The sequence below is a fragment of the Euphorbia lathyris genome, chromosome 1 (genome assembly GCF_963576675.1).
Source record: "Euphorbia lathyris chromosome 1, ddEupLath1.1, whole genome shotgun sequence".
NCBI lineage: Eukaryota > Viridiplantae > Streptophyta > Magnoliopsida > Malpighiales > Euphorbiaceae > Euphorbia > Euphorbia lathyris.
In genome coordinates this window covers 40,674,938-40,697,941 of record NC_088910.1, presented here as the reverse complement: position 1 = coordinate 40,697,941, position 23,004 = coordinate 40,674,938, and the positions used below count along the sequence as shown (strand labels likewise).

General features: G+C 36.9%; 2 protein-coding genes across 2 annotated transcripts; both read left to right on the top strand.

The window, feature by feature from the left end:
* Positions 1-8,040: 8,040 nt before the first annotated feature.
* Positions 8,041-11,180, top strand: LOC136229404 (uncharacterized). Its single transcript, XM_066018166.1, has 5 exons — positions 8,041-8,571; positions 9,403-9,439; positions 9,547-9,783; positions 9,890-9,937; positions 10,443-11,180. The coding sequence occupies exons 1-5, from the start codon at positions 8,270-8,272 to the stop codon at positions 10,932-10,934; spliced, it is 1,116 nt and encodes a 371-aa protein (XP_065874238.1). The 5' UTR covers positions 8,041-8,269; the 3' UTR covers positions 10,935-11,180.
* A 7,991-nt stretch (positions 11,181-19,171) lies between these two features.
* LOC136229394 (autophagy-related protein 16) lies at positions 19,172-22,361 on the top strand. The gene is made up of 5 exons (XM_066018156.1): positions 19,172-19,316; positions 19,556-19,682; positions 19,964-20,145; positions 20,241-20,436; positions 21,052-22,361. Coding segments are annotated over exons 1-5 (1,530 nt in total). The 5' UTR covers positions 19,172-19,314; the 3' UTR covers positions 22,075-22,361.
* The last annotated feature ends 643 nt before the right edge of the window (positions 22,362-23,004 follow it).

The following is a 23,004-nucleotide window of genomic DNA, read 5'->3' as shown; positions in this document are numbered from 1 at the left end:
AACATTTCTGCAGTCTGATCCCAAGATTGCACTCACTGGTTTCAACAATTTCTTACCACTAGAGTATGCTAATGGTTGACCATCTACATGCTCTCTGACCGGGTAGAAAGGTGAAAAAATTTGAACCACTATTTCCAAAATCCTCATGATACCAAAACTTTCTGCTGCATCTACATTTTTAGGATAATTGGGTGACCCACCCCTCTAAGGACCGAGTGATTGAAAGGATGCGGATAGACAAGCTCCTTTTTGTTGGATGACCCCTCCAATGCCAACATTCCCCCCACAGATTACAGCATCTGTATGGATCACTAATCTGTTCAATTTTCTATCGTTTTCAGATCTTTCTTCAGCCTTCCTCCTTATCTACTGTAAGCTAGCAAATCCATGATGTAGATTGCCCTTCTCCATGGAAAATCCATTTTCCTTACATACTATCAGTAGTTTTCGCTTTTAGCATTCTCAAACAAGCGTATTAATGTTTTAATGTAACTATGTCCAGCCTTTTTACCCATATTTCAAAAAGGAACCTAGGAGAAAAGAACTTCGATCAGGCTTAATCATACAGTAGAAAATTTTCTTAATCAGTAATTTCACATAAGATAATTTCACATAAGCTATTACCTTCTCTTACTCTAAACCCGAAACCCGAAACCTTAAACCCCTAAACCTATCATGACTCATACGAAAAACCCAGAGTTATGAACACAAAGACGAAAAGAAAAATCCATGCTTAAAGGAGAAACTTACGTAGCAAAGTTTGAAGAATCAGTGAAGAAGAATCTTTCCAGATGAAGAAGAACAAGCTCCACAAGCAAAAATAGCTAGTAAACCTAAATAGCAGAGAGAGAATGCAAAATGAAGTGACAAGAAGAAGCCACTTGAGAATGAAATGACCTTTTTTTTATAAGAAATAGCGCGCAACACTTCGAAAAATGGAACCAACTGGCAATGCATCCACATCTAAATGGGTAGGAAAATAGCGCCTAACAGGCCATTAAATGCCAAAGGCATGTTTTGAAGATGAACAACCCTAAACGGCTTTTTGATCCTTTTAGGGGGGCTTCAGATAACATTTGCATGTTATCCTGGGGCAAAACGTAAGAATAAGAGCAAGGAAGGAGTCTCCATCATTATATCATGCCACATGGCTTGAAGTAGGATACGTCATCGAAGAGATATACGCCAGATAAAGCTGGATAAGGAGGATCCATCGTCCCTACTTACTCAGCATACATCTGCCATCATATGTCCTCTAAACTGTTTCAGAGAAGCCTAAAAGGTATAATTTTACTCATCATTTATGATAAAAACAGATGAACTTAAAAGACAATCAATAGCAGTTATGAGTATTAATGACATGAATGTTCGAATATAACTCCATCAATGCATAAAGGTTACCAAAATCTATACAAGTACCCAATCTGAGATATTCTAGGTATGTTCACTTAATCTTATAAGATTTTTTGTTATTATTCCTATTATTCTTAGATAATAGACTGACTTTTGTATCAGAGCGTCTCCTGTCAATTCTAACGACACCTCACATGGCAGGATTCTGATCGAGATTATTTTATAGAAGTATCAATTTAGTAATTCATCATCACTAAATTAAGAATAAATACAAAAAAGTTAATTGAATCTTAGTGTACTTAATAAATTATAAATTGTTTTAGTTGATAGAGAAATACTAAGAGCTTGATTGGAGGAGGGGTTTAGAAGAGTTAGTAAAAAGATGGCTAGTACGATTTGATGGAAACTCTTATTTGGGAGAATGAAATTTAGAAGGTAAAAGTATTGACGAGTTTTACAAGGTTTAGAAGAATTAATTTTTATTACAATTATTTCAATTTCTGTATCCACCAATTTGGGGAGCTTGAATGAATTTCTTCCCAAACAAGAGTAATATTCATGCATTCATTCCCTTCACTTCCTCTTCCTTTATTTACTGTTCTCAAATGTCGATCCAATCAAACTTTAGATCAAACTTTAGGGGGTATTTGGTTCGGAGGTTTCAGAAAAGAATAAGAGAATTAGAAGTGTTATTCCTTTGTTGTTTGGTTGAGTCAAAGAATCAAACTCTTTACCTATTTTAAGTTTTGCGTACACCCGTCTTTAGTCTAAACTCGTTACTCCAATCCATCCAAAGTTTTGGATTCCCTTTCCACCCTCTTTCTCTCTTGTTTACCAAGAACGTTGCATTTTTTCCAGCATAATTTTCTCTGCTCTACCCAAAATAAACTTTTCCATTCTAGTTCATTCTCGTTTCCAATTTCCTTCCTCGTCTTCTCCGGTCAGTTCACTGTCCTTCTTATATCACAATTTTAATTTGAACTTTTTATTAAAAATGTTGGGTGTTGTTAAACATAGCCTCAATTTTCCACCTCTAGCCCCGTGAAATGACGAAAATACCCTTTGAGGCTTTGAGGTGGGAAATGGAGGAAAATTTCCTCTCTCGGCACGCGGGCGTGAGGTAATCATGCCTCACCTTGTGGTGAGATGTGATTACCTCACGCCCACGTGATTACCTCCCCGAAGAAAATGGGTGTTGATTTAACTCGAATTAACCTTTTAGAAATAAAAATTACGACATTTTAACTCGAATTACCCTTTAACAAATAAAATATAACAACATAAACATTAAAAATAAAATTAATAAACATAAAAGAGTACATATAATCTCAAAAATGTTAAAATGTAATAAGTTCTAATAAAATAATTTAGTTCGCCCGACGCCACGTATCTATAAACTCATCCATCTCCCTCCTAATTAGTGGAGCCTCCTCTTCAGATCGGTTGGTAGCCGCTCGTTGGGTGATACGCCACAACCAGCTAACCCACTGCAAAAAAAACATGTAAACTAATATTAAATAATAATAAACTTACAAATTCGCTGTTGGAGCGAGCATACTGAACCGGTCCATCCTGTGGTGCATGAGAGAGATGAGGATGCGAATATCGCATGTACCAGTCTATGTAAGCAGCAACACAGGTAGTGGGATCGTATCCAACTGGCCGACATCTCCTCCGATCAATGCCCCGAGCCGATGGAAATCTCCGTCAAGTATCCTCAACTGTGACAGAGGAATGCGTGAGCCTGTATGATAAAGACTTCCATGGTCGTACTACTTTATCAGGTCTAATACGCTCAACTGGGATAGGCTGAGTATATCCGACCTGACATAACGCTCGATCCGATATATACGGCTCGACAATGTCTCTACATAATATCCAACCAACGTAGAACACTCAAAGTTGATCATCATCGGGGACAAGACCATAAGGCAACCACGTCACCTGCAAAAAAAATAATACTCAATAATAAATAATAATATACTATAAATAATACTTAAATTAATACTAAAATTTTATAAAATACTATAAAACTATAATTAATTCTAAAATTTTATAAAATACCTCGGCTGATTTCATACGGTCCAGATGTCCACGTATGGTATCTAGTTGGGTGGTCGTCTTGCCTGGTACCCCGACCTCCCATCTGCATGCACGGGGACGGTCAGTTGGGATCCTGTGAGGTAGTCTATGCGATCGGAACACCGGAAAATACTCGTATATCCACGCCTATAGTAGGGTCAAACATCCGCATATACCAGAGTCTCCTCTGCTCGCTATCCCCAGCTGCCGATATAACGTGGCAAGTGTAGGAGACCCCTATGAAAGTCCAGTTGCCCCTCTGACACCTCCGTGAACCTCAGCCAGATGGGCCGGCCTAATCCTATCGCCACTCTTGTCAACAAACAAAGTGGATCCGAGCATAAGCCACATCCACGATGTGGCCCGAGTAGTGTCATCCTGATATATCAATACCACGCAGTCTCGTATGTCGTGGTGTATCCTCCTCCTCGTCCATATCTAGACGACGAGCAAATGACGGGACGGATTTTCCCGCGATAGTAGACCGCTCCGTCTACAAAATTACATTAAATTAATCTAAAAATTTAACATATAAATTATAATCAAATTAATCTAAAAATGTAACATATAAATTATAATCAAATTAATCTAAACATTTAACAATTTAATTATAATGTAATTATAATTTTCTTTTAAAAAAAAAAATCAAACACCACTCGGGCGTATGAACATCACGTCCGACCTGTGGTTCGGGCGTATGAACATCACGCCCGACCTATGGTTCGGGCGTTTGAACATCACGCCCGACCTATGGTGCGGGCATGAGGCTATCACGTCCGCACCACAGGTGGGGCGTGATGTTCATACGCCGGAACCACAGGTTGAGCGTGATGTTCATACGCCCGACTGCGATTCCAGCGATTTTCAAAAAGCTCCCACAGATTCAACAAAAAAACCCGTAAATCTTACCATTTTCGCTTTCCCTTAACCGCCTCTGTCACGATCCATGTTTTGGTTCACAAATTAGTCCGGATTTGATCGAAGAGTCTATAGGGTGTTTGAGAGGTTTTGTGTTTTTTCAAATTTTGGGCAAAGGGTAGTTCGGTCTATTCCCGAGGCTAGAGGTAGGAATAAGTGGCTAAGTATAGTAATTCACAAAATGTTTTGTTGATTTCAATTGTTTTTGTTGATTTTGCTATTGGTGTTAAAACTGTATCTATCAAACAAACTCATACCCATATTTATTTAACTTGTGATATTCCTACCCACATGGAATAAAAGCCACATTTATGAATCTGGAATTTTTTGGTGAAATGTAAAAGTAAAAAATTTGATGCCGAAATTGATATTAGAAATGGCCATGGTGTAATACAAGAAGCTGTTGTAATGTGCAATTACATTGATGCAAAAATATAATTATTCTAATGTAGCAAATTAATTACTTTTGTCTCTTTTTATCAGAAAAAATGGATTAACAAGTGTTATTATGAAGTAATTAATTTTTGGTGTTCTGATCAAATTAATTGTCTAGGTTCTAGACTTAAGATATGAACAGATAAATCTTTTATTTGATCATATAATTGATGTGTTCATATGATGGAACACCAAACTAGGAGTTTTTCATATTTAATTTATATTCGCCTAATTCTCTCCCAGCTCCCTTAACTTGTTTAAATTGATCATTTTACCCCTCCAACTCATCGAATGTCTCATTTACCCCCTTAACTCCATAAAAGTAAAAATGTCTCATCCCCTCAACTTGTCCATTTACCCCCAACTCACAGAATGTCCTATTTACCCTCTTAACTCCACAAAAAGGTGGTATTTCTCATCCCTTACAATCTGTTATCGATGCCTAAATTGATACTCTTTTTTAAACGTTAAACCTATATTGGTGCTATTTTGTACGTGGAACCTAAATTGATACGTCCCCAAAAACCATAGACCTATTTTGGTACCTTATCCTTACGTATAATGTCTTTAACTTGTTTATATTAATGTTCTTGTTATTTGTATCTTTCATTCATTCCTTCTTTTTTTCAATTTTTTGACTAGTTAAATTTTGATTATCTAATTATTGTAATACAATATTATTGTAATAAACACACGAATGATCAATATAATTATCAAATTAAAACAAAATAAAAAAAGTTGATATTAAAAAATTATATTTTCAAACTCATTTGATGTTCTATTAATTTTTCACTATAAGAGGTAAGAAATACCACTTTTATAGAGTTAAAGAGGTAAATAGGATCATAAGAGGTGAGAAATGTCACTTTTATGAAGTTAATGGGGTAAATAGGACATTCGATAAGTTGAGGAGGGGTAAAATGACCAATTTGGACAAATTAAGGGGATGAGAAATCCTCATTTAATGAGTTAAAGGGGTAAAATGATCAATTTGAACAAGTTAAGGGGCTGGAGAAGTATTAGGCTATTTATATTTTATTATTGTAATATGCTTATGCTTGACATTGTCAACTCCATATATTAGTTGGTGAGCAAAATATAAAGTAAAGCTTGTGTTATGGATTTTTCACTTTTTAGAAATTGTTTTTGTTTGTAACAAGACTTAACATTTTGTTCCATCCACTTCTTATGGTAGCTTAATACAATTTCAGATGTGGAAATGCTTCTGTGGTAATATAAACTTTGCTTGATGTAATTGCTTTTGGTCGTTATTTTTGTTTGAATTTATTCTCATTTAACAATAGAAATGTTTTTTTTTTTTTTTGTTGATGTTATTTTGTACCGAAAAGACACATATTAGTTATTTCTTGAGAAAGAGAAGAGTTAACGGTTTGATTCGATTTATCGTTACCTTAATTAATTGTTTTGTATTGTTATATTTGATGTAGTACACAGTTAGAAAAACGCTACATAATTCTCAACGGTTAATACTGGATAAACAAACTAGAAGAAAAATGAGATTGTGTAACTTGAATAAAGTGGTTAGAGAATTGATACGTTATGTATAAACTTTCTTTTTTTAGAGGAGAATGTTGGTGGCTTCTTATATACACTAGTTCACCATAAAAAGAATAGAATGATTAGTACATTTTTTTTTATATAAAAGTGATGAACCTGTTAGTAGACAATTTCATGCTTGTTTAATTGCAATCTTAAAATCATATGTTGTTAGTAGACAATTTCATTCTTGGCGCAACGGTAAACGTTGTTGTCGTGTGACCAAGAGGTCACGGGTTCGAGTCTTAGGAGCGGCCTCTTGCCAAATAAATTGGCAGGGGAAGGCTTGCCCCCAGTACACCCTTGAGGTGGGACCCCTCCCCGGACCCTCGCTCAGCGGGGACGCGTAATGCGACCGGGCCGCCCTTTTTATCCATGGGTGATATTAGAAACAAGTTTAATCATAAAAATATATTTAAAACAAATTCAATTATATAGTTTGAAAAAAAAAGTTTAAATGGTGAAAACTTATTGATTTTCTATTTGAACCAAACATCCATATAAGGAATCAGAAGGTTTTGCCTCTTTTTCTGGAACAAATCTAATCCTATGAAATATCCACTCGGGTGCGGACACATCAAACATCATTTTTAGAAAATATGAGACACGAGTACAACGCGAGACACGATAAATTTTATATAATTAATTATATATATTATATCTAAAAATATATAAAAAAATTACTAAATCACAAATAAATCATTCTATAATCCATAAAACATCTATACTAAAATAAGTTATTAATTCATTAAAACAATATCTACTGCTTCAATTGAACCTAGCGTATCATAAAAAAATTTTGATCATAAACCTAATTGATAATAAACCTAATTAATAATCTATAAACATAAAATACATACTTTAGAATCTATAGGGGTCATAAACCTAATTTTGATTTATTATTGCATAAAAAAACACTTACACGGCGGATGAAAGGAGAGATGATTTCACACGGTAAGAAAAACGTATCGAAGAGGCACCAAAAAGAACGCAGACTTCAGAGCAAGAAAACGCAGATTCAGAGCAAGGAAAATGAGTAGACTTTAGAACAAATCTATCGCACACAGACAGGAGAAGGATAAATCCCGACTGTTGAGAGAACGGTATAAATTAGTTTTTTTTATCAAAATTTTATAATTAACCCATCTATTTTAAAAAATTAAGAAAAAGCCCTAAACTTTTCTTATTTTCCTCTACAGTCGTGTCCCATCTCACAAACAAAAAAACGTAGGGAACACACTTTTGCATTGTCGGACACGTCTTCGGCCATGTCCCCGAGTCCGAATCCGACACCGTGACGCTGACTCCGAGAAAGAGTCCGTGCTTCATAGATCTAAGGCTGATGAATCATAAGGTTCTGCATTCCCCCATCTAAATTCAAGGTCATTCATTTTCTTTTCATTTATTTTTCTTAATGAATTCTTTTTCGTTACCCTTATGCGAAACAAACACCCCTAAAAGTTTCCGGATGATTAACTTAAACAAATGTAAAAAGTAAAAGAGTTTTGAGGAGAAACCAAAATAAACTAAAAACTCGAAAATAGAGAAATGAGGATGACAGGGGAAAGAAAAAGAAAGGAAGGCGACAGAAAGACAAATAACAGAAAAAGGAAGGGCAACTAAGAAAAAAAGACACGTGAGGGAGGAGTGATGAACATCCGCATGAGACAAGCTGTAATCATATCAGAGCCCTGTAAACAGGCAAGCCCACAATCTTCCATTCATCTTCTCTCTCTCAAACCTCCATGCTCTCTGCCAAAAGCAAACCAAAAGAGAAAGTCAAGCAAGGAATGTCCAACTCCAACTTCAACTTCAACTTCTACTTCTTCTCCTTTTTCACATAACTAAGAAACTGTACTTACACAGTTACTTACTTAGGTCTATAGGTTAGGTTACGGGAGGGGGATATTATTTACAGAAACAAATGGGTGGGGTGACTTCTTCCATGGCTGCTAAATTTGCTTTTTTCCCACCTAATCCTCCCTCTTACAAGCTTATTACTGATCCTGCCACTGGTCTTTTGCTTCTTCACCATTTCCCCCATCGTGAAAACGTTGATATCTTGCGCCTTCCTACTCGCAAGGGTACCGAGATCGTTGCTGTTTATATTAGGTATCCTATGGCTACTTCTACTTTGCTTTATTCTCATGGAAATGCTGCTGATATTGGTCAGATGTATGAGCTCTTCATCGAATTGAGCATCCACTTGCGCATCAATGTTATGGGGTAACCTCACTTTCACTTTCCCTTTTCCTAATTTTCAATTTTTTTCTTCACATACTGCATTCTTATTTAGGTTAATGTGTTTTGCTCAGTGTAGATATTTGGGAATTTGATTGCCTAATATCTCTATCGAATGTAATTTTGGGTAGTATTCCCATAGTTGGCTTGTTTGTCAATCAGCGAAAGGGGTTAGAGTCCCTTTGAGATCAAGTCGCTGATATGTGTCGGATTTAGTTGTTTTTTCTGCAAATTAAGTAAATTTGGTTTGGATAGATCTTTGCTGTTTACATCATCAACATATGCTTTTATTTCTAGCATTTGGTTTAGAAATCAAATCTGAATTTTCTTTCAGTTTCTTTGCTTAAACATTATAATAGAAGTGATGGTGCATAGATCTGTATTGATCTAGGAAGTCTAGACCTGCCTCTGTAAGTATCTTGCTGGATTATGTTTATGGAGTGATTATTCCAAGGAATCATGCTATGCAACTCACTTGCTAGCGAGAATGTGAAAATGTTTGCCAACCTTGTTAGATTGTGGAAAACTTTGTTGCAGAGTATATAGTCATCGGAGTGAAATAGGCTCGGAAGTTTCATCATCAAAACCATATAGTGTACTCTTTCATGTTCTCACGAATAACAAGATTTTCTGGTATGAAATTGATGAATCTGATGCTATGCATCAATAACTGACACCAAATCTTCAAGATCTCATCATTACTCTAGAACCTACTCTTATTTAAGTCCATTTGACAGTTTATGTTTCATCCACCACTTAATTATCGAATATAGAAAAGCATTAACACACTTATTCCTTTTCCTGGATTTTGTGCAGGTATGACTACTCAGGATATGGACAATCATCAGGAAAGGTAAGAACTAGCATGTAAAAAAATTGTTCTGTCCAATATGTGCCTAAATCATTATTATTCTCAACACAAACAGCGTCTCTAAAGCTTATATACACGGCTTTCTGCAGCCCAGTGAGCACAACACTTATGCTGATATCGAAGCTGCTTATAAATGTTTAGAAGAGAGCTACGGTAACAAGCAAGAGAACATCATCCTTTATGGTCAATCTGTTGGTAGTGGGCCTACTTTGGATCTTGCAGCACGTTTACCTCGGCTAAGAGCTGTTGTGTTGCACAGTCCTATACTCTCAGGACTTAGAGTCATGTATCCTGTAAAGCGCACATACTGGTTTGATATCTATAAGGTTAGACATTTTTGTTTTATCTTCTTGGGTATAATTCTTTGTAACTGGAAGAGAATATATCTCTGTGCCTTTTCAACTAATTCTCATTTTCTATTTGGTTGTCCAGAACCTAGACAAGATTCCACTCGTGAGGTGTCCTGTGTTGGTAATCCATGTAAGTATTTCAAACGTAGCACATAGCTTTTGTTAGCTGCTTTTGCTATTTTTGCTGCTTTCAGCTTAGGAGATTGTTATAATTTACTTTGAGATTTGGTAAAAAAACTAAACCAAAATGCTATTAGCATTCTTAACAGTATACAAACTCATGTAAATATTGGAGACTTTGAGATTTCATTGATTATCCTCTCATACATTCAGATAGTGAGTGTAGAATATCTTAGTTGCTCATTGGTTCCAAGATAGAGGCTGTTGAGATCAAGGCATAGATAGGACAGTATCTTCAATTTGAAGCAGTGTCAAATTGTTCACACATTTTTCTTTTTTAAAATCACTTTGAATTGGTAAAGCTATGATGTTGTGGGGGACTGTTGGTCTGTCTGGTCTTTGTAGCCTACTAAGGGAGCAGCTGGCTCGCTTAGGCTTCAATCAATCATTTTTTGGGTGCGTAGTTAGATTCTCTGTGGTATTAATTGCTCTTCTTTTGCTAATTTTCCTTACAGGGAACCTCTGATGAAGTAGTGGACTGTTGTCATGGGAAGCAGCTATGGGAATTGTGCAAGGAGAAGTATGAACCCCTATGGATTAAAGGTGGAAATCACTGTGACTTAGAGCTATTCCCAGAGTATCTAAGGCATTTGAAGAAGTTTATATTGACAGTTGAGAAATCATCTTCAAGAAGAAGCACTTCGAGGAGAAGTACAGATGGGAATGAACAGCCTAGAAGGAGCACAGACTGTTTCGAGGGGCCAAGAAAGAGTACAGACCGGAGGGAGAAACCAAGAAAAAGCACAGATAGATCTGAAAAACTCAAGTTTCATGATTTCAAGTTTACCAACATTGACAAGCTAGAAAAGTTAAAGGTCTCCTTTGATCAAATGGAGAGGTCAAGAAGAAGTGTGGAATACCATGAGAAATCTAGAATAAGCATTGATGTACAGTTTGACAAGGCACGTAAGAGCGTGGATTGGGTCGACAGAATTCGCGCCGTATAATAGGATGATGCTTAAATTGTTTGTAAAATTTGTGTACTAGATTGGTTTTAGGGGGGAAAGGAAAGGAAAGGAAAGGAAAGGAAAATGGGGAAATTATTTTGGTATTTAACTTGTGATATTAGAAAGTGTGAGTTGGGTATTTGAAGTTGCATAATAACATTGTGTAATGGGATTGGTATACAGGGTGGGAATTTGTTGTTATCCTTGCTTGTTAATGAAAGAATTCTAATTCTAACCACCTCTTCATACTATAGTTTTTTTATAGGCAAATGAAGGCTCAAAGGCCTTTGATTAGCCTTTTTTTTATTGCAATGTTGAAGGAAGGTATGAGTGTACATGAGTGGCTATGGGTTGTTTATAAAGGTAGGTAAGATATTGTTTAAGAGATGAATAATAGTTTGAACAGGTTATCTAAACAAAACATAATATACATTTATTTCTTATAGGGGATCACCTTCCATGAAGTTATATATATGTTTTTTATTACTTTATTTATTTTTCATTAGTCGGTGTATTATTTATTTTTGGAGTACCTTGTCATCTGAAGTATGACTGAAGTAGATTTTATTGGTGGTTTGGATTGAGTAATTGGAAGGGACCTGAATTGGTTATTAAATAATTGGAAGGGACCTGAATGAATAATGGGAAGGGACCTGAATGAGTTTGAAGTCGGTATCATAAAACTTAAACCACTAAATGACTGATTATGTTAAAGGTGATGGGCGAGTCTTGTCCTCGCTTGTTATTGCCAACTGTTTTACAACTAATAGTAATCTCTTACATCACCTTTTTTTTTTCTTTCTTTGTCATTCTAGTAAGCTTTCCTGTTCGTATAAATAAGGGATAAAGTATCAAAAAAATATGTCTAAAGTTTTTATGAAAATATCAATTTAGCTTTCACGTACGTATAAAATAATATTAATATAGATTTTACGTTTAAAAAAGAGTATCAATTTAGACATCGATAACGAAATATCACACGTCATTCATATTATTCTATTAAGTTCTGATTTCTCTCCACATACAATTGACAGAATTTAATGAAGTAATATGAATGACGTGTAACATTCCGTTATCAAAGCCTAAATTGATATTCTTTTTTAAACGTTAAGCCTACATTCATTCTATTTTATACTTAAAGTCTAAATTGATACTTTCAAAAAAAAAAAAAAATCTAAGACCTATTTAGATACCTTATAAATAATGATAAAGTATATGAGCCAAGTCTAAAATGATCCATCACCAAAGGAGACCTTTTCTTTAAATCAGGCAAATAGACAATCATGATCCACACAAAGTTTTATATAAGACAAACTAACCTTATTGGTAAAAGAGGCTAGTCTCTCTCTCTTAAACTATTTTTCTATTATATTATGTTTTTCTATCTCTTGTAATCTCTAACTTGACCGTCAGAGTATTCCTAGGGACCGCTCCCAACATAAGAGAAGTATGGACCGATGGAATCATCTGCGAGATCATGTATCCTCATTATTTTGGTGCGATGAACGTGAAGTAACAAACGACTCCCAACGCCATTTACTGTAGTCTCTCATCGATAAAACATTATGAAAGATAAACAAGCAACCCTCACACTAGTAAAAGAAATGATAAACACCCATGTCGGAGGGTCAAGCTCAGTACAGGAAGAGGCCCAGCCAAGCCCAAACGGATTGCCTCAAAACCTTGCCCCGCTACTCACGGAGGTCGATTCCGATGAGGAGGCTTTTGGGCCCTTTGCGCAACTCATCAACATAATCAATAGTTTTCAGACAATTAAGAGGTCCAAACTGCAGCACAGATGAAAATTGTTGAGCAGCAACAAACCCTCTAGAACAAAAACACCAAGATTTGGGAATTCCTTAAAACCCAAACAAGTTCACAATGACCGCCTGCAATGTTTACCTCCCAAGCCCTAGTGGCACCAATCTCACTATTTCCCGTTGGAGTCACTCCACCCGTGGGACACCCCATGCAGTCTCCCTCAGCAGCGGCACAGCCTTCTAGGATCATCCATCAACCGACACCGTTGCAACAGACCCCAACATCGATAACCATGGTCCCGCAAGATGTTGAGGACCCATTAGAATCCAAGATCTAGAGGTTTCTCGATAGTCGAGCTTTAGGCGGAGCTATGAGGGGAAACATAATGTCAAGATAAACCCCTCTCGTACATCGCATCATTGACACATGATTCCCCAAAGATTGGAAAAACCTTAGGCTAACATTCTACTTGAGAACCGAGGACCCCAATGACCACGTAACTTTGTTCATGAGTACCATAAACTTATACTCAAAAGACGAGGATATCATGTGTAGTTTTTCCCACTACATTATTCGGAAGTGAATAAGAGTGGTACATGGGTTTGGCCCCCAAATATATTGACTCTTTTGACCTACTCAATGACCTTTTCTTCTCCTATTTCGTGGCCGTCGCTAAGGCCAGAAAAATCAGCTCGGATCTAAATATTTTGCGTCAAAGACCAAGTCATATGCCTAACCTAGAGGTTTCCCAGGATGCTCTAGCCAAAGGAATGTCCTACGAAACCTTAAAGAAGAAGTGTTTCCGTAAGCTCCCCCGTTCCTTCGAGGAACTCATGGCTATGGCCCAAAATTTCATATGCTATGATGACTGTGACAAACCAGCGGGCTATGAGGAGTCTGAGAAAGACAAGTCCAAATGCGATGGGGAATATGAAGAAAGGGCTAGGTAATTTGTCGATCCAAAAGAGGCATGAAGAACTAAAAGAGACAATGGCCTTATCCCTTACCAACCATGACGAGAAGAAGAACGAGTTGCCTCTCGTACCACATCCAAAATAAGCCACTCAACTGGTTGAGAAGTTCACTTCTCAGACAGGGTAGCACTTCAACCGCCCTAAAAATCCACACAATCACACAACTTGTCCTCCCCGGATAGACCTCCAAAGCCTCAAACCAATAAAGAGCTCTATTGTAAGTATCATAAGTCCTCTAGACACTCAACAGAGAACTACAACCAGTTGCAGAAGGAGATTGACAAAATCTTAAAGCAAGGAGCCCACCTAGAGTTTCCCTCCCGACGGCCAACCATCAAAGACCCCGTGAGCAACCGCCAAGGCAAGAGGACCCAAAGAGACCCTGTTACCAAGGCGAAATTCAAGTCATTCGGGGAGGAGCGCCATCTTACTTTGAAGCCAACCCCACCAGAAAAAGAAGGAAGGGCACAACCATAGAAGCTCCCATTGTCCAACCACCACTCCACACCTCTCTTTCAAAAGCCTTGGTAGTCACTCTAGCAATCATGGATTTCAATGTGCATAGAATATTGGTGGACATGAGTAGCTCGGTGAACCTTTTGACTTGGAAGGCCCTTCTGTTAATAAAGTGTAGTAAGATCAAGCTCTAGAAGGGTACCTTCCCGTTGGTCGGACTCTCCAACATTAAAGTACCAGTCCTCAGCCTCATCTTGTTGCCTGTCATTTTCGCTGAAGGAGCCAAAGAGGTCAAACTCCTAGTAGATTGGGTAGTGGTGGACATCATGCTCGCATACAAAACCATCCTAGATAGACCCCTCATCTCTGCCGCATCAGCGACCATCAACATCTTTAGCCCGAGCCTCACTCTCTTAAGTGCCAAAGGAAACCTGGTGATCATCGAAGACCAATAGCTCACAAGGGAAATCCACTGGCAAGCCACTTACCCCTGAGAAACCCTAGTGGTTGAGGATTCCTTATAAGACATGCGTGGATACAACCCACAACCCATCAATCCAGTGCTTGATTTTTCAATGAAGGAGGACCACACCATCAAAATAGGAAGTCAACTTTCTCTAGAAAGGCAAAATCCAATAAGGTCGTCCTCTTCGAGAATGAAGAAGTCTTCGCTTGGACCACCGTGGACATCACATGAGTTTCCCCTTACCACACCATACATTAGTTGGACATCGATGCTTCTCACACACCCATGATACAGAAAAAGATGCTACACTTCCAGGAAAAACAACAAGCCATCAAAGCCGAAATTAGCAAACTTTTAGCGATTAAGTTCATTAGGAAAGTGCACTACTCTGATTGGCTCTCTAATGTAATACTTGTAAAGAAGAGAAACATAAAATATAGAATATGTGTAGAATTTAGCGATGTTAATAAAGCATGCCTGAAAGATTGTTATCATCTGCCTAATATCGATCAGCTCGTCGATCAGGTAGTTGGTTGTAAAATACTGTTGGAGTTCGACGTGATAGCGGGGTTTCAACAAATTCCCATGGATCCTAACAACGTAGAAAAAATCTCATTTATAACGCATGGAGGCATCTATTGTTAAAATGGTACAAGTCTACATCAACGATATGATAGTCCTCAGAACTAATGAGGAAGAACGTTCCCAAGACCTTGCTCAGGTGTTATTGAGATCATATAACTAGATGTCATATTTGTAAGGTAATTTAGAGAGTTTAGAAGATTGTTGTTTTTTTATTCTTGCGTAAATAGTAGTCTTTGCTTCTTCTCCCCATTCTAAGTCTGCCTCTAATTTCAGAAGCTCCAAAGAAAAAGGAAAAAATAGGAAAAAAAAAATAAAAGAAAAAAAGCATTATAAACTTGTTTGCTCTTTTTTTTCTATTGCAATAATTTTTCACTACGAGTAACATATGTTTGCTCATTGTTTCTGGTCTTTATTATAGGTTTTAGCTTTCAGGTCAAGTTTGCTTCATCATGGCCCGTGAGGTACAATTAGTTTCTCTTTCTGGTTTTATATTCTCATTTTCTGATTTATTTTGTAATTGTTAGCTCCCTAATTCTTAGTTGTTATTCTTTTTACTTTTCAAACTTTTTTTTTGCAGGTTTCTCTACTGCAAACACAATGTAAGGTTGATTTAAACTTTCTTTTTCATAAAAACGAACAAGTTCCCCAACATGAATGATAGAAACTCTATTGTGAAGATTAATATTACTTTTTTTTATATCAAAGATATGTAAATATGAATGTCCATTTGGATAAGAGCATTTATGATTCTGTGATAGTGAATATGACATCTATACTTTTTGATATTTATAAGATGAGTATATAACTTTACTAATTATGAAACTCAAATTAGGACTTAGGAGTACTATTAAGGCATTTGTAGTTTTTTACCATAAAAAGTGTGATCGATGAGCTAGTTAGGATGTGATTTAATATTTTATATTTACATGAACTTATGTTCGACTTACATTTAACTTGGGTGCATTTTTTTTTAATTACTTGGGCTGCTCCTTCAAGTTACTCTATTCTTTATTGTCATGTTGTTGCAGATTCCAAGGTGTGAAAAACGCTTCAACCTTTTTGTAGAGTTCGTTTGTGGCTTAAAGAATTGATTTTATAAAATTGAGGAATGTGGATCTTAAACAATTTTGTAATATAAACTCGAAAGTATCATCTTTGGTACCATTATTTTGCTTATAAATTACAAGTTGTTAGAGAAAATAAAACAATTTTTTCAGTTTTTTGTTTTTGTTCATTAATTTTTATATGGGAAATTAATTAATTCCTTATCCATTATTCTTCAATATTTTAATACGCAATAAATTACAAAATTATTATATTAAATTTTAGGGATAAGTACAAAAAAAAAATGCATGTGGTATACACTTTTTGCGAACTCGAACCTGTGGTATTTTTTTTTGCAAATAGAGGTCTGTGCTAAACGCCGTTAGCAAACAGATGCAAAATTGACCGACGGTGTTAAAATTCAAAGAGAAAAGAGTTAATTTGGTCCTTACATTTATTTATTTTATAAATTAACCCCCCTAATTATCTAATTATCACAAATAAACCCAAAAATCAAAAATAAAAATAAAAAATACCATTTTCTCCATCACTTTTTAATTTTTGATTTTCCTCCTCCTCCTCCTCCTCCTCCTCCTCCTCCTCCTCCTCCTCCTCCTCCTCCTCCTCCTCCTCCTCCTCCTCCTCCTCCTCCTACTCCTCCTCCTTGAGGTATAAATACCAAATAGGAGAACTTAATTGATACTTAGAAAACTTAATTATGAATCAAATTGATCATACAACCCCAAGTTGAAAGAGATGTGATGATTCATAATTAAATTATAGTCTTTCGTATTATTCGTTTGGCATTTCTTTCTGAACTGTTTGATTCTTCATATTCCACATGCGTTAAGCTGGATAATGATTTTTTTTTTCAACTTGTCTGTTTCTGCACAGGACACTCAATTGCTTTTGTGGGACTTAGAAATGGATGAGATTGTTGTTCCTTTGCGTCGATGTCCCCCTGGTGGATCTCCCACTTTCAGTACAGGAAGTCAATCTTCACATTGGGACAATGTTGTCCCAATTGGTACTCTGCAACCTGCTCCAAGCATGCGAGATGTACCGAAGATTTCCCCACTAGTCGCACATCGTGTTCACACCGAACCCCTTTCCGGCTTGACATTCACCCCGGAATCTGTTCTTACAGTGTGTCGAGAGGGGCCACATAAAAGTCTGGATGAGACCTGGCCCTGCAGAAAGTCCATCCAGCAATTCTGAGACTGTTTTATGTAGCAGCTTAAAAGACAAGTCTTCTTTATCGAGCAAGACAAGCAGCAGTTCTAGTTATAAGCAATGACCAAACCGTCACTTTTTTCGTTGATTATACTTTGATTGCTACCATCGCCGGATGATCTTATCACACTCCAGACTCGAGGCAAATCCGATATCATAACAAACTGGCGGAAAAGCAATCCGATTGCGTGGTCAGATTAATTAACTGCCGGAATAATAATAATAATAATAATAATAATAATAATAATAATAATAATAATAATGAAAATCAAAAATTAAAAAGGAATGGAGAAGATGGTATTTTTTATTTTTATTTTTGATTTTAGGTTTATTTGTGATAATTAGATAATTATGGGGGTTAATTTATAAAATAAATAAATATAAGGATCAAATTAACTCTTTTCTTTTTGAATTTTAACACCGTCAGTCAATTTTGCCTCTGTTTGCTAACGACGTTTAGCACAGACATCTGTTTGCAAAAAAAATACCACAGGTTCGAGTTCGCAAAAAGTGTATACCACATGCATTTTTTTTGTACTTATCCTAAATTTTAATACTGATATATTCATTAGAGTTTTTAACTTGTAAACTTCTAGACGTCTAAATAATAGTGACAAAACTAAATCAAAAAACCGTGCAAAGCACGAGTCTAAAACTAGTTATGTGCTAAACTATTGCCTCTTAGACCAAGACTGATACAAGAGAAGGTTATTATTTCGAGTAATTGCTTATTATGCTCATCGGATATTGAACATGGTTGACATTTATTCTCGGGTTGTGATTATGCCAAGGCGTGTTGGGAAGTGGCTGGATTACAAGCTCCTGGACCCGAATGAAATTGGGTAGAGGACTGAGTCTTGCATATGCTGGCAACAATAGGTAGAGAGGAAGCGAGCAAGTCTGCGTTATTTTATGGGAAATTTGGCAGCAATATAATGGCAAGATATGGACGGGAAAGTGTCGGTCTTCCATGGCTGCTGTTACAACGTTTTCTGTCAGAATGGAAAGAGCCGCGGAAGAAGGGGGCTGGTCGAGTTTGGGAGGTTTGGTGTGAACTGGGACAGGCGGCGGTCCACTGGCAGAAGCCAGCTGCTGGTTATGTTATGTTTCAATCAGAGAATAATTTCGGCATGAGAGCAGTTCTTCGGAGTTGTACCATCAATTTTATTGCGTGTTGCAGCTCATTTGCGTCAGGTAGTATTCAAGTTTCGCTAGTTGAGGCATCGACTCTCCGTGAGGCGATATTCTGGATCGTTTCACTCCACTTTCAGAATGTTTAGTTTGAAAAGGATGCCAAAGAGGTGGTGGATCGTATTTCAACAAAGATCCATGATATTACTGAGTTCTTGTAGAAGAAATTCGAAATTTGTTACTTATCCATCGAGATTGTTCTGTGGTTTTTCTCCCTAAATAAACGAATGACGTAACTCATTCCATGGCTCATCATTCCCGTTCTAATACTAATTTCTTTAATGATGTTGTTGCTTTTAACTCGAAATCGTTAATTTAATTTAAGCAACTTGATGTGCTTAATGTTAGAAGGTAATTTTGATCATTATCTCTAAATTCAGTTGTATCATAATTGAGGCCGTTATTGTTATCATAATTGAGCAAACATTGGGCCAAGCACAACAATAGTTCCAAGTGAAATAGTATGGGCCTAAATGATACAACAGCAACAATCTTCCTTAATCCAATTCACCATTCTCTATCATTGACAAAATTAAAATTTCTCAAAGACAAGATCATTTATTTTTTTCTTGGTTACTTGAATTTCTCACGTATCAGAAATTCTTCTTCTCATATATTTCTCTATTGCAAGCCCTAATTGAGAACCACTCCATCCTGTTCTGATCCCACTATGTAAGCAAATTTGATTCTTTCTCTTCGTTTTCTTTTCCAATTTGAGGAGTAGGTTTTAATTTTGGATTTCTTTTTACCTTTTCCGTGCTGTTCAATCATTTCAAGAAGATTTATCAGTTTTTACTTGACTAATAACTGTGTTCTTTACTATCGGATTTGGTCTCTGTTATTATACTGCATTTGTGTAGCTGCTTAACAGCAGCGCGGTGTTAATTTGGTATCTGGATGAATTATTGCAGGTCTAGCGAAGATATAGCTAGGGAAGCCATAAAGCACGCGCTGAAGGCGCTTAGGAAGCGGCATTTGCTTGAAGAAGGCGCTCATGCCCCTGCTGTTATTGCTCTTTCCAGGCCGATTATCTCTCAGGTTTCACATTTCTCTATCTTTTTTCTGTTCATGCTTCCAAGTTATTCTGTATTAGGGTGAAGAAATTGCCTAATATATCTGTTGACATATAATTTCCGTTTATGTTGCTTTAAATTTGCAGGATTTAATCTGACTTTTACTGTAGCTGTCTAAGCATCAATTTGATTGTGCATGAATTTTCTAGCACATTGTACTGTTTTTTTTCCTCTATAAAAGTTTTATACCATAACCATGCCTCTTCATTAGTTTTTCATGTTTTAAATTTTTTGTTGCTTATGAAGGGGTCAGAATGGAAGGAGAAAGCAGAAAATCTGGAATTGGAACTTCAGCAATGTTACAAGGCTCAATCCCGATTATCAGAGCAACTTGTAGTGGAGGTGGCGGAGGCTAGAACATCAAAAGCTTTACTGCAAGAGAAAGAGTCGAACCTAAATGAATTGCAAAAGGAGTTGACTGAATTAAGGTGGCCTCTTGCTCTATTTAGTTGGTTTGCAAAATAGATGAGCTCAGAGTTTCGTGGTCCAACAGTATTTTGAAACATTAGTTTGTGTGCTGCAGAGATGAATGCTCTCAATTAAAGGCAGATCTAGAAGAAAAGATCAAGGGTTTGGAATTGGTTGTGGGTGAGAATCATGCACTTCGAATACAATTGGAAGAGATGACCATGAAAGCTAAGAATGCAGAAGCTGAAAATAGGATGTTAATTGACCGCTGGATGCTGCAAAAGATGCAGGATGCTGAGCGTTTGAATGAGGTACCTTATACCATTGATATAGTTGCAATTGGAACATGGAATTACATTACATCTATACCTTATGTCTTAAATTTTTCTTCATTTTGTTATCAACATTTTGTAGAAGCAATTTGACATGTCCTTGAAGGGCCTTTTCTTAATGTCGTTTTCATAAATCATTTGATTGTCTAGATGATTTGGGAATGGATAGTTTCCTTTGTTGTTAATGGATAGTTTCCTTTGTTGTTTGTGGATTTGTTGAGAACTTCAGATACAGGGAAGGTGTTAGATTTTGTATCCCTTCTTCTGACATTTTGCTTACCTGCACAGCATTTTACAGTAGTTTTATTCGCCACTTGTCTCTTCTAATGCTCTAAAGCCTTTACATAACAAGACCCACTCACCCACATCTACTCTGTTGTGGTTCAGAGATTGCAGAGTGGTCCTACCTTGCAAAAATAAAATTTTAAAAGCAACTTATGGAGTATTGTATTGTACATGGTGATTATTAGATTCATATAGGTTATTTCTTTATCTTGCTTTTTATTTTTGAGGGACTGATTTTATTTAATTTCTCTGTGCTTTTATCTAAAGTAGTGTACACTTGGGGAATTAACTTTTTCCTCAATTGAATAGGCTAATTCACTGTATGAAGAAATGGTTGATCGTCTCAAGGCAAGTGGTTTGGGGAAACTTGCTCAACTGCAAGTGGATGGAGTGGTTCGGCAAAGTGAGGAAGGTGCGGAGTACTTTATGGAGTCCAGCAGTCCCTCTTCTTGCAAACACAAAATTACAGCTCATGAAGGTGGCTGTGCTTCCACAATTTTTGAATATAACTCTAGCAAATTGATCAGTGGCGGACAAGATCGGTCAATCAAAATGTGGGATACAAATACTGGATCATTAAGTCGAACACTCTATGGTTGTCTTGGCTCTGTTCTTGATCTTTCAGTAACCCATGACAACAGATCTGTTATTGCAGCTAGCAGCTCAAATAACTTGTTTGTATGGGATGCCAACTCTGGGCGTGTCCGTCACACTCTAACTGGCCACCTTGATAAAGTATGTGCAGTAGATGTGAGCAAAACTTCGAGCCGTCATGTTGTCAGTGCTGCATACGATCGAACTATAAAAGTGTGGGATTTACAGAAAGGCTACTGCACCAACACAATTGTTTTTCCCAGCAACTGCAATGCTGTTTGCTTCAGCATGGATGGTCTGACTATTTGTTCAGGTCATGTTGATGGGAATCTTCGTTTGTGGGATATTCAGACAGGAAAGCTACTAAGTGAAGTTGCTGCACATTCCCTTGCAGTCACGTCTATATCTCTATCTAGAAATGGTAACCGTATTTTGACTAGCGGGAGAGATAACTTGCACAACCTGTTTGATATGAGATCCTTGGAAGTCTGTGGCACATTAAGAGCAAGTGGAAACAGGGTGGCATCGAATTGGAGTCGCTCTTGTATTAGTCCTGATGACAACTATGTCGCTGCAGGATCAGCTGATGGATCTGTATACATTTGGTCAATATCTAAAGGTGATATTGTGACCACTCTGAAGGAGCACACTGCATCCGTCCTCTGTTGTTCATGGAGTGGACTTGGCAGACCGCTAGCCACTGCTGACAAGAATGGAATTATTCATACCTGGATATGATGGTAGCTGACATGCAAAAGTTACAAAGTAAATACAACAGATCGTTATCTCATCAGGTTCTTCTTACAATTCTCTAGATTAGCTTGGTTTTCACTTTTCAGAAACTTGTGCAATGGCGAGTCATGATAGTTTTCTTAAGGGAGGAACATGCATGATTAAGGAGGTTCAACAAATATCATATAAAAAGTTATACATGCTGTAAATAGAGAAGGATAACATATTGATTGTTTGTAAGTATTGAAATAACATTACGAAATCTAAAAGCTCCTCCGCTAAAAATTCTTTCCTCTTGTTTTGCTTAACTACATATCTACATGTCCTTACTAGATGTTGTTTTAGTTGAGGATCAACTTCCCATTTATGATTATGATCATGATCACGGATTGCATATGTGGTAATATGGAATGCTGAATGCTTAGTAAATCTGCTATTTCATCAGTTGAAACAATACTCCTTCAATGTCCCTGAATGCTTTCATTCAGGGGGATATTGGAAGCCTTATAAAACTGGAAAAATCTGTACGGTAGTCAGTCAGCAGCTACGGGGAGCATGGCCGGAAAAATATGAACTCCCATGGCTTACAAGAGGGTATCTCTAACTTGGTGCTTTTCCCGGAGCTGGCTTGAGGAGGGTGAGAGATTGCAACAAGCCAAACACAAGGATACTCTTTCAGGTTCCATAATTTCCCTCACGTGTACACTACACGCAACTCAAATAATTGAGTTGCCAAATTAGTTTGCTCTGCTTACATCAATAACCGTTCTCTTTATGGATTTCACGATAATACTAATTAAAAATGAAAATATATTTCAGAATTATTTGTGAGAGTTATATCTTAAGAGGCATATCCAAGATAATATATAATTCGAATATAAGAAATGTACATTCTTCTAAATACCACAACCTCTATCTCTGAAACTAGGAGCGGAC

Excerpts from the sequence above, each read along its gene's own strand:
- LOC136229404 (XM_066018166.1), top strand. The coding sequence starts at position 8,270 with ATGGGTGGGGTGACTTCTTCCATGGCTGCTAAATTTGCTTTTTTCCCA. Across the intron at positions 9,440-9,546 it reads ATGGACAATCATCAGGAAAG|CCCAGTGAGCACAACACTTA; the intron begins GTAAGAACTAGC and ends GGCTTTCTGCAG. Across the intron at positions 9,938-10,442 it reads GTCCTGTGTTGGTAATCCAT|GGAACCTCTGATGAAGTAGT; the intron begins GTAAGTATTTCA and ends TTTTCCTTACAG.
- LOC136229394 (XM_066018156.1), top strand. Across the intron at positions 20,146-20,240 it reads AAGGAGTTGACTGAATTAAG|AGATGAATGCTCTCAATTAA; the intron begins GTGGCCTCTTGC and ends TGTGTGCTGCAG. Across the intron at positions 20,437-21,051 it reads ATGCTGAGCGTTTGAATGAG|GCTAATTCACTGTATGAAGA; the intron begins GTACCTTATACC and ends TCAATTGAATAG.